This window comes from Canis lupus, chromosome 11 (genome assembly GCF_011100685.1).
Source record: "Canis lupus familiaris isolate Mischka breed German Shepherd chromosome 11, alternate assembly UU_Cfam_GSD_1.0, whole genome shotgun sequence".
In the NCBI taxonomy this organism is placed as follows: Eukaryota; Metazoa; Chordata; class Mammalia; order Carnivora; family Canidae; genus Canis; species Canis lupus.
Genome location: NC_049232.1, coordinates 14385571 through 14395228, shown reverse-complemented (window position 1 = coordinate 14395228; position 9658 = coordinate 14385571). Strand labels below are relative to the sequence as shown.

The 9658-nt window shown below is 42.6% G+C and overlaps 1 protein-coding gene across 1 annotated transcript; it reads left to right on the top strand.

Moving 5' to 3' along the window:
- Positions 1-2540: 2540 nt before the first annotated feature.
- On the top strand, positions 2541-3740 carry LOC119876763 (negative elongation factor E-like). The gene has a single exon (XM_038551606.1). The coding sequence runs from the start codon at positions 2576-2578 to the stop codon at positions 3662-3664; it is 1089 nt and encodes a 362-aa protein (XP_038407534.1). The 5' UTR covers positions 2541-2575; the 3' UTR covers positions 3665-3740.
- Positions 3741-9658: the final 5918 nt, after the last annotated feature.

The window sequence follows — 9658 nt, the reverse complement described above, 5'->3', positions numbered from 1 at the left end:
CACCTGCTTGAAGTAGATACACCTATCTTCAACCCTGTTTTTCAGATCACTGAAGCTAAGAGAACCACTTAGCAAGTGGCAAAGCCATGAGTTGGGGTTACTTTACTTCATCAACCTTAGTAAGAGCCTTCGGAAGCCCTAGATGAGTCTTTCTGCTGTAGGGCTTTGATAAACCTTTCTCCTTACTGTTTTACTTTAGCATAGAGAGGTTTTTGTTTTTGTTTTTTTTTTAAGTCATGCTCTCTGCTGGAAGTTACCACTAAAATGAATAAGACCTACAAACTTATCAAGTCTGTCAAAAAAATTCACCAACACTGGACACAAAGTGTCCAGCACTTTGCTAGAACCCCAAACACTGAGCCAGACCCAGGCTGCACAATTTCAGTGGTGATAACCAAGCAACGAGGCCATGGTGCAACCCATGGACATTCTGCCCAGAAGCCACAGTGAATACATATACCTCTTCCCCACCTAATAATGGAAATTAAATTTTATTACTTGCTTATACTTATTTTAAAAAGATGTGTTTATTTATTTGAGAGAGAGAGGGTGGCAGAGGCAGAGGGAGAGAGAGAATCTCAAGCAGACTGTGCACCAAGTGTGGAGCCCAATGCAGGGCTCATCCCCATGACTCCAAGATCATGACCTGAGCTAAAATCAAGAGTTGAAGGATCAACCGACTGAGCCACCCAAGCACCCTGCATTATATTTATTTTAATAGGACTTCTTTTCTCAATTATTTTAGAGCTCTGGGTAGAATTTTAAAAAGAATGAACAACAAAATATTAAGCGGTGGTTGTGACCTACCGCTAATACTAATACTAATACTCAGATTTCTTTAACAATGATGAAAAATATCATCTGCTACATTTACAGTTTTATAATAGATAAGTAATACACGTTCATTATTATAAATAATTCCAACAATGCAGAAAATATAAAAGATACAAGCACTAAAATCCCCCAACCTATCGACAACCACCATCAACATTAATTTGTATATGAAATTCTGCGTGCATAAAGTTTTGATGGAGTATTAACTTTTTTCTTTCTAAATAACTATTTACTCAGATTTTCACCTTTGCAAAGGAGTGTGATATTTCCAGATCTACCATCAGGCGGCATTTCCTGATGGTCTTTCAGTACTCTCCTTCCTCTTAGGGATAAATTCAACTGGAAGTCAATACTGTGATCCAAATAAATGATATCCTATTGCAAACATCTTGGCTTTAAGACATAGCCTGTCTTATATTTTTCTCTTACGTGCATATATGTGTGCTTCCTAAATAAAATGGTCTCTTTTTGTACCCCCTCCATAGAACTGATAAGTGTTTAATTAAATTGAATTCCATTGATTTATTGCAGTGAACTGAATTGAGGTGAATTAAAGAGAGCCATATGGGAATCGTCGAGCAGTTGTTAAAGCATATCTCTACTCTTGTGACAATGTAGTCCCTTCAGTCTCATGGACTTAACAATAAAATAAAAAGACTCATAATCCCTTAAGATAGCAGGATCTCCTAAAGTCCCATCCCACTGAATCATATATTCTTCCATCCAAAACGTCCAAAACAAGTAAGTTACACCACTAGGATTCTCTCAAGAGTTGAATGAATCAGAGAATATTTTTTTCTTTGTTTTCTTGATGGGTACATATAGTACCATTATTCTCAGAATTAGCACTTCTTCATACCTTGACCTATTCTTGAAATTCTATCCCGTCTAGGAGTAGAACTGTATCTAATAAATATTTTAAATACCAAAATCTACTCTTAGGAGAACTCAGGAAATCTGGAATGAAATAGTCCAGTTGTTTAGAGAATTATAACTTCTCACTGATGGGCCTCCATGGGGTCACATAAGGAGATGCTCTTGAGGGGCACCTGGGTGGCTCAGTTGGTTAAGCATCTGCCTTTGGCTCAGGTCATGATCCCCAGGGTCTTGAGATCAAGACCCATATCGGGCTCCCTGCTCAGCAGGGAGTCTGCTTCTCTCTCTCTCCGCCCCCTGCTTGTGCTCGCTCACACGCGCTCTCTCCCTCTCTCTCTCTCTCTCAAACAAACAAACCTTAAAAAAAAAAAGAAGAAGAAGAAGAAGAAGAAGCTCTTGAATTCTGGCACTTTGGGAGAGCAGCAAGAGGATGTCATCACTCTCCCTGAAATGAAAGCATCTCTTCTGCCTAATAATTGTCACGAATAATCCCTAGGATGGCCTTCTTTATCCAACCAGATTTTAGAAACTTTATACTACTTTTCACTGGTATGGCCTTTTGCTTCTTCAGATAGAAACCAAAGCTTTATAGTCCTTGTCATGATTGAGCTACTGGAATGTGCCCTACAAAGGGATCTATGCTTGAAGAACACTCTGATAGTCTTCAGAAACAATCAAGCATCCTCCATGACAGGAGGAGGCATGTATCCTATCTGCAAAGCAATTCCACTAAATGGAAAGGGGCCTGGGAGAAAAAAAAAAAAAAAAAAAGATAAATGAGAGCCCTGTCATCTATAGAATCAAGATCAACAAAAGCAGTAGTGGAGACCGTGGGCCCCCGGTTACCGCCCCCTCAGGAGCCACCATGTTGGTGATACCCCCCGGACTGAGCGAGGAGGAGGAGGCTCTGCAGAAGAAATTCAACAAACTCAAGAAAAAGAAAAAGGCATTGCTGGCTCTGAAGAAGCAAAGTAGTAGCAGCACAGCCAGCCAAGGCGGTGTGAAACGCTCACTGTCGGAACAGCCTGTGGTGGACACAGCCACGGCAACAGAGCAGGCAAAGCAGCTAGTGAAGTCAGGAGCCATCAGTGCCATCAAGGCTGAGACCAAGAACTCAGGCTTCAAGCGTTCTCGAACCCTAGAGGGGAAGTTAAAGGACCCTGAGAAGGGGCCAGTTCCCACTTTCCAGCCGTTCCAAAGAAGCATATCTGCCGATGATGATCTGCAGGAGTCGTCCAGACGCCCCCAAAGGAAATCTCTGTATGAGAGTTTTGTGTCTTCCAGTGATCGGCTTCGGGAACTGGGGCCAGATGGGGAGGAGGCAGAGGGCCCAGGGGCTGGTGATGGTCCCCCTCGAAGCTTTGACTGGGGCTATGAAGAACGTGGTGGTGCCCGCTCCTCAACCTCCCCCCCACGAAGCCGCAGCCGGGACCACAGTCGTGAGCGGAACCGGGACAGAGACCGTGATCGAGAACGGGATCGAGACCGTGATCGGGACAGGGACCGCGATCGGGACAGGGACCGCGATCGAGAACGAGAGGGCCCTTTCCGCAGGTCGGATTCATTCCCTGAACGCAGGGCCCCTCGGAAGGGTAATACTCTCTATGTGTATGGAGAGGACATGACGCCCACCCTCCTTCGTGGGGCCTTCTCTCCCTTTGGAAACATCATTGACCTCTCCATGGACCCACCCAGAAACTGTGCCTTCGTCACCTATGAAAAGATGGAGTCAGCAGATCAGGCCGTTGCTGAGCTCAATGGGACCCAGGTGGAGTCTGTACAGCTCAAAGTCAGCATTGCCCGCAAGCAGCCCATGCTGGACGCTGCCACTGGCAAGTCTGTCTGGGGCTCTCTCGCTGTCCAGAATAGCCCTAAGGGTTGCCATCGGGACAAGAGGACCCAGATTGTCTACAGCGATGATGTCTACAAGGAAAACCTTGTGGATGGCTTCTAGGGAATGGAGCTGTATTCCGTGTGCCTCATCTGCGCCAACACTTGGTCTCAGTAAAACACTGAGGTGGAAGCTCACACATCTCCCTCAGCCTCTGGTTTTTCAGCACTTGGGATTGGGGTTGAGCCTTTAAAAACAGCTGTTAGATTTTATCTCAGTTGTAACACATGGCCAGTGCACGTTCCCCTCTTCTTTCTCCCAAAAGGATCTTGAACACAAAAAAAAAAAAAAAAAAAAAAAAAAAACAAAAGCAGTAGAGAAAACTTCCACCCCTATGGCTGGTAACTGGCCGCCATCTGGCTTCCATAAATCCCCTGGAAGCGGACAAAGCATTTCAGGTGCTAAGTGGGACAAGGGTTACAGCCCATATGTTGAAATCAGTGCATTTATAGATAACTGTGGCCACAATTAAAATGATTTGCAAATGGCAGCAGCAACAGCTAGCACTTCCCAGTAGTTTATCCCTTTATATATATATATTTTTTTTTTTTTTAAGATTTTATTTATTTATGATAGACATAGAGGCAGAGACATCGGCAGAGGGAGAGGGAGAGGCAGGCTCCGTGCCGGGAGCCCGACGTGGGACTCGATCCCAGGACTCCAGGATCGTGCCCTGGGCCAAAGGCAGGCACTAAACTGCTGAGCCACCCAGGGATCCCCTTACCCCTTTATATATTGACAGAATCCTGACTCACTAGGAGTGCACCCAAGAGCTCAGAGGTAGGTCTCTGTTTTTCAGCCTCTCTTATGGTTCGAGATGACCATGTGAGGACCTTCTGGCCAGTGACATAAAACCAAAATGTTATGTGGTATGTACAAAAAGTTTCCTTGCAAGATAGAGAGTAAGCTTCTTTCCCGTCTTTCTTCATCCTATGGTACAAAGTTTGAAAATGTAGACACCCCCCCCCCCCCCCAGGAAAAGGGGCAGAAAACTAGAAGGAACTATGAGGGCCTTTGACTCAATACCTCCAGATCTGGTTTACTTAAAAGAGAATGGAATATTATTGAAGCCACTGCTTGTTTGAGGGCTCACCAGTATTTGTAGTAGAAACTAATCCCAGCTAATTCAGATGGGAAGGAAACACAGATTTATGTGGCGCCTAAGATATACTGACATTGCAGAGGGATCGGTCAAGGTTGTTTACACAAGCTAATGGAAATGACTCCAACATAAGTGCCCTAGTCAGCTGAAGGTAAGGAGGTGGCACTGGGACAAGGGGTGCCATGCCCAAAGGCCAGGAAGACAATCATTGTACTCACTCCCCACTGGGCCCGAATACAGCCTCACGAAATTTCTCAATTCAGCGAAGATTCAGGCCACCGCTGCCAACTCTTTGGACTGGACATAAGCCAAGAGAGACATATTGTATGAAGGCTCTTCGGCTGTGTTTCTCAACTTTTTATTTCACGCCACTTCTGGTAAACATAGAAAGCTCCAAGCCTTCGTCCTTGAGATAAAGATATGTCCCTGAAGGGTTACAAGCCACCCCCAACCAGGCCCACTGAAAATCCCAAGAACAGAGCTTCTGTCAGCTGCCCGGGTACCACTCCTGAAGGTATTCATTAGGGAGTCTTGTTCTTTGTGTATAAAGCAGCCCTCAACTTCTTTCCCCCTCTTTCAAGAAACAGAACAGACAATGTTCACAATGTGAAACACCCGTGGGCATGCCCAGAGTGAGAAGAAATTCTTGGCTTGATCAGTGGAACTCCATCATTTTCTGTCCCCCTCAGAAAGCGTATGGGAATCGGGATGAAAATGACATTATTACAAACCATATAATGATGTGACAAGCTTGAATTTGCCTTAATATATAAAGATATTCAATCTTATCAAATCTCACAAATAACTAGTCTTCGTTAGAGATCATTTGTAACAACTTTCATGAAAACAGCTTCAACATGCTGTGACATCTCCGAGAAAGTCACTCATCTTTAAAACTCTACCCTTCCTATAATCATCCCGAAGCCTGCAGACTCTCCTCAATGATTTCCAAGCCTGAGAGAGGCTTCCAATATAGAAAACCATTCACCAGGTAAATAGCTGAGCAAGCTTCCCCATGCAAATGAGTTCTGAATAAAAAATCTCTTTAATGATAATAATGAGGATGCTGATCAGAGCCAATTATTTCAAGCTTCATAATTTGTATATTAACTAAACATCCTTATAATTAAGCAAGTTAGCCTAGGGAAATGCCATTCATTAAAGACTCTAGTGTATTTTGCTTTTGAATTTTCTGCTCTAAAATATTCCTGTGAATAGGAAGTAAACTTGTCTGTAAGTAACAGGAAGCTGAAAAGAGAAAGCTCAAATAAATTTGGGGTATGATTATCATGATTTTTGTGATTTTAATGTAACCAAAGTCTGGAAGAGAGCTGTTCAGAGCTGCTACTCCAGGCAGCTAATTGGGATTCAGGCTTTTTTTTCTATTATGCTCAGCATGTGCTCAGGGTCAGCTCATCTCATGGGGGTGCCAGGATGGCTACTACACTCCAACCACATGCCCTATTTCAAGCAGGAGGGGAAGGCAAAGGGCAGCCACCAGCTACGTCACTGTCCTTTCTAAAGAGTTTGCTGGAAGCTCTACCCAGCAATTTCCACTTAAACGTCAGTGACCCAAACTATGCCATGGCCACCTAGACTCACTGCAGGGCATGGGGAGGAGGAGGGGTGGGGTGAGGGGGTGTGGGTGGAGAAATTGATGGCGAACAGGTAGGGGAGGAAGAGGAAGAGAGGGGAATGAGAAAGTTGTTTTAGCAGGGCACATTTTTCCCCCAGACAGAATCAGAGTTCCATCAGGAAGGCAGCAGGGGAAACTGAAATCGGATGAGCAACCAGCATTACCACTTACCTGCTAGCACTCTGAAGGGTAAAGGATGACCATAATGGAGAAATTCTAAAAGCCTTTTAAGGAAAAATCTCTGAGTCCACCAATAGTAGCCATCAGACCCCGTTTGGGAGTATCCCATACCATTGGGGTACTTGCTGGTCTCACTGTGAAACTAGAACAACGAATTGGCAGCTAGATCTGCATGGAAGTACCCACAGACCCAGAAAAGACAAAACCCCAAAATGGCCAAGTGGCCTTTAGTAATTGTACCAATTGTGAGGAACGTTGTGTTTCTTTCTTAAACGATGACAAAAGACTAAAATGGAATTCTTGCTATATTTAACTTTGCTTCATTTTTTGTTTGTCCCTAAAGCACCCTTTCCATTTTTATTTAAACTGCTGTTTCTCCTTTTTATGTTAAGGTTTAAAAAAAAATTAAAAAAAGACTGAAAAGTTGCCATCATTATGTTTTTCTTATATATTTTTTCTGACCTCCAGTGGTCTAATCAGTTAGTTGGGCCCTTCTTTACAAGTCAAACCGTGCAGGTGTTTATTTGTCAGTAATGGAAATGCGGCTTGACATCTGACAATCAGGCTCAGTCCTTTCTGCTTTATACATCAATAACACGGGAACAGTTCTGGAATTAGCGCTTCGCTGTCAGTTTTGTTAATGATGGTAGAGGCAAAGAGGAACACTACCTACTCTTCTGGGACTGTGATATATTGACTCTGCAGAGCTGACAATAGGAAAATGTTGGTTTAATGCCAAATTCACCTTTCAGATATGTCGTAAGTTTTCAACATCTGAAAAAAAAGGACCCAGAGAAGCTTAACCCTGTGTTAGCATATTGTGAAAAGGGGAATTTAAAAGGTGGCATAGTAAAATGGTTTTCTTTTTAATTATTATTAATCATCAGAAAATCTCCACTCAACAGAACAACGGCAATGCTTTTGTTCTCGTATAACGTGTCCCTGTTCAAAATGAAAATGCTAATTCGCTAATATTTACAACAACCCCTGAAGTAAGCCTGGACAGAGATTATACAGTTTTTTTAAATAAATTGACATAATGGTTGAAGTGTTCAGAATCAGTTATATACTGCCTTCATGTTTTGGTAGAAAAACCAGTCAAATCCTTAAGTCTGTGGGTTTCATGCTGTACTTTGCCAGATTAAAGCAGCGTATAATAATGCATTGTTTTCTTGTCAGGAGAGCATAGATCCGAAAATTAGAACTATGCCTCCAGCTTTCTTAGTAGAATTTCTAATTACGTATTTGCCAGTGGAACAACTCAGGACATACTAAGTTATTCGTGGAATCTTCGTTCAAAAGGGTACTGAACATATCTGTCCAAAATGCACACATGCCATTAGAGCACTCGCATGCTCCTCTGGGAAGAAGGTACCAGTGCCTTCCATTCTTGAACTTCTCTGCTGTCTGTCCACCGAAAATAAAGGCACTCCTAATTGTTTCCCTTTTACCAAATAGATTTGATAAATCTACCATGTAAACTACTTCAGTGAATCGAACACGTATCCCCATTTTATTTGTAGGGAAGTTTGATATGCAAAACCCATCTCTTTCAAGAAGACATTATGTTGAAAAGAGCATAGTTTTTTAAACAATGAAACAATGACACAGTTGTAAGGGACTCGTCGATCCTTTCACACAAAGATAACTTTTTTTTTCATGTACGTTTTTGGTTTTTATCTAAATTATTTTGAATTGGATCGTGGTGAAACACGCATAAGGCAAAATTTACCATCTTTACCAGGTCTAAGTATAAAATTCAGTGGCATTAATACATACATATTGCTTTGCAACCAGCACCCCATCCATCTCCAGAACTTTTCCATCTTCCTCAGTGGCCACTCTACCCAGTGATCAGTAACTCCACATCCTCCCTTCCTCCCCAGCCCTCAGAAGCACCATGCTACTCTCTATGAACCTGAGCACTCTAAGAACCTCACGTAAGTGGAATCATACGGCATTTGTCCTTTTGTGACTGGCTTATTTCACCTAACATAACGTCCTCAGTGTTCATTCCTGTCATAGCATGTGTTAGGATTTTCTCCCTTTTAAGGCTGTATAATATTCCATTGAATGAATATACTATATATACTTTTATCCTTTACCCATCAATGGGCACTGGGGTTGCTTTCAGCTCTGGGTGTTTGAACAAGGCTCTACAAATATCTCTTCAAGTCTTTACTTTCAATTGTTTTGTTCCCCATGCATTTTTAAACAGTAAGTTGGAATACCAGTGTTTATTTCATGTGCAAGAGGGAAAAAATCCACCAGAACTATTTGCAAAAAATTTTCAATCTACCGGGTAGCAGAGCAAGAACAGAAGATGGTAGAAAGAATGGGCTCATCTTGGTGGCTTCCCAGCTCTGTGAGCTTTTGAGAGTCATCTGAGGTCTAGTTTCCTCCTCTGTAAAACAAAAACCTCCAATTATGTGATTCCACTTATAATTCCATGATTTAATGGCTCTAACCATCACAGGACTTCTGCTCTCCAAAGCGTCCTTGATTACTCATGAGGCTCCAGGGCCTGATCCAAAGTTTGAGGAATCTTTTTTTTTTTTTTTTTTAAGTTTACTTCTTAAGCTCTGAAATCTCTTTTCCCACTTGGAGGAAGGGGAAACTAACAAGACATTCATTTGAAAAGCAACTGACGTTTTTCAAAAGAAACACTCCAACAGAAAAATGAGTGCCCAAGGCATAATTTTCCCAGGGCATATTCTTTCTGAAAAGAGAGATGTATTTTCTTGTAATATCGCTGTTAAGTGTTGTGAGAATTGGCAGGGTACTGTGGTGTTATTTTTCAAAATCGTCCACTGATGTGCTCTTCATAAATACAGTTGAACCAAAAGAATCTCGACAAGTATGTTATCCGAGTGAGATTTTCCCATTACATTTCACTGAGGGTTGCGTGCGTGCCAGAGCGAATGTCTTCCTCTGAATCGTGCCCTGAACATCTTCCCTCTTCCCCACGGTTAGTGGTTCATGGCTAAGACTTGAATTACCCAGTTGGGATGACTGTTTGGTCCGTCTGAGTTACATAATTGCAGACGTTCCACTCTGTTTTGTGTTAAGCAAACACAAGAGTCTGTGTTAAAGCTGTGGTTTTGTGATACTACCGAGCCGTCTCCCGTCCTGGCCCAGG

What these genes read in the sequence shown, in the direction of transcription:
- LOC119876763 (XM_038551606.1), top strand. Translation starts at nt 2,576, where the DNA reads ATGTTGGTGATACCCCCCGGACTGAGCGAGGAGGAGGAGGCTCTGCAG.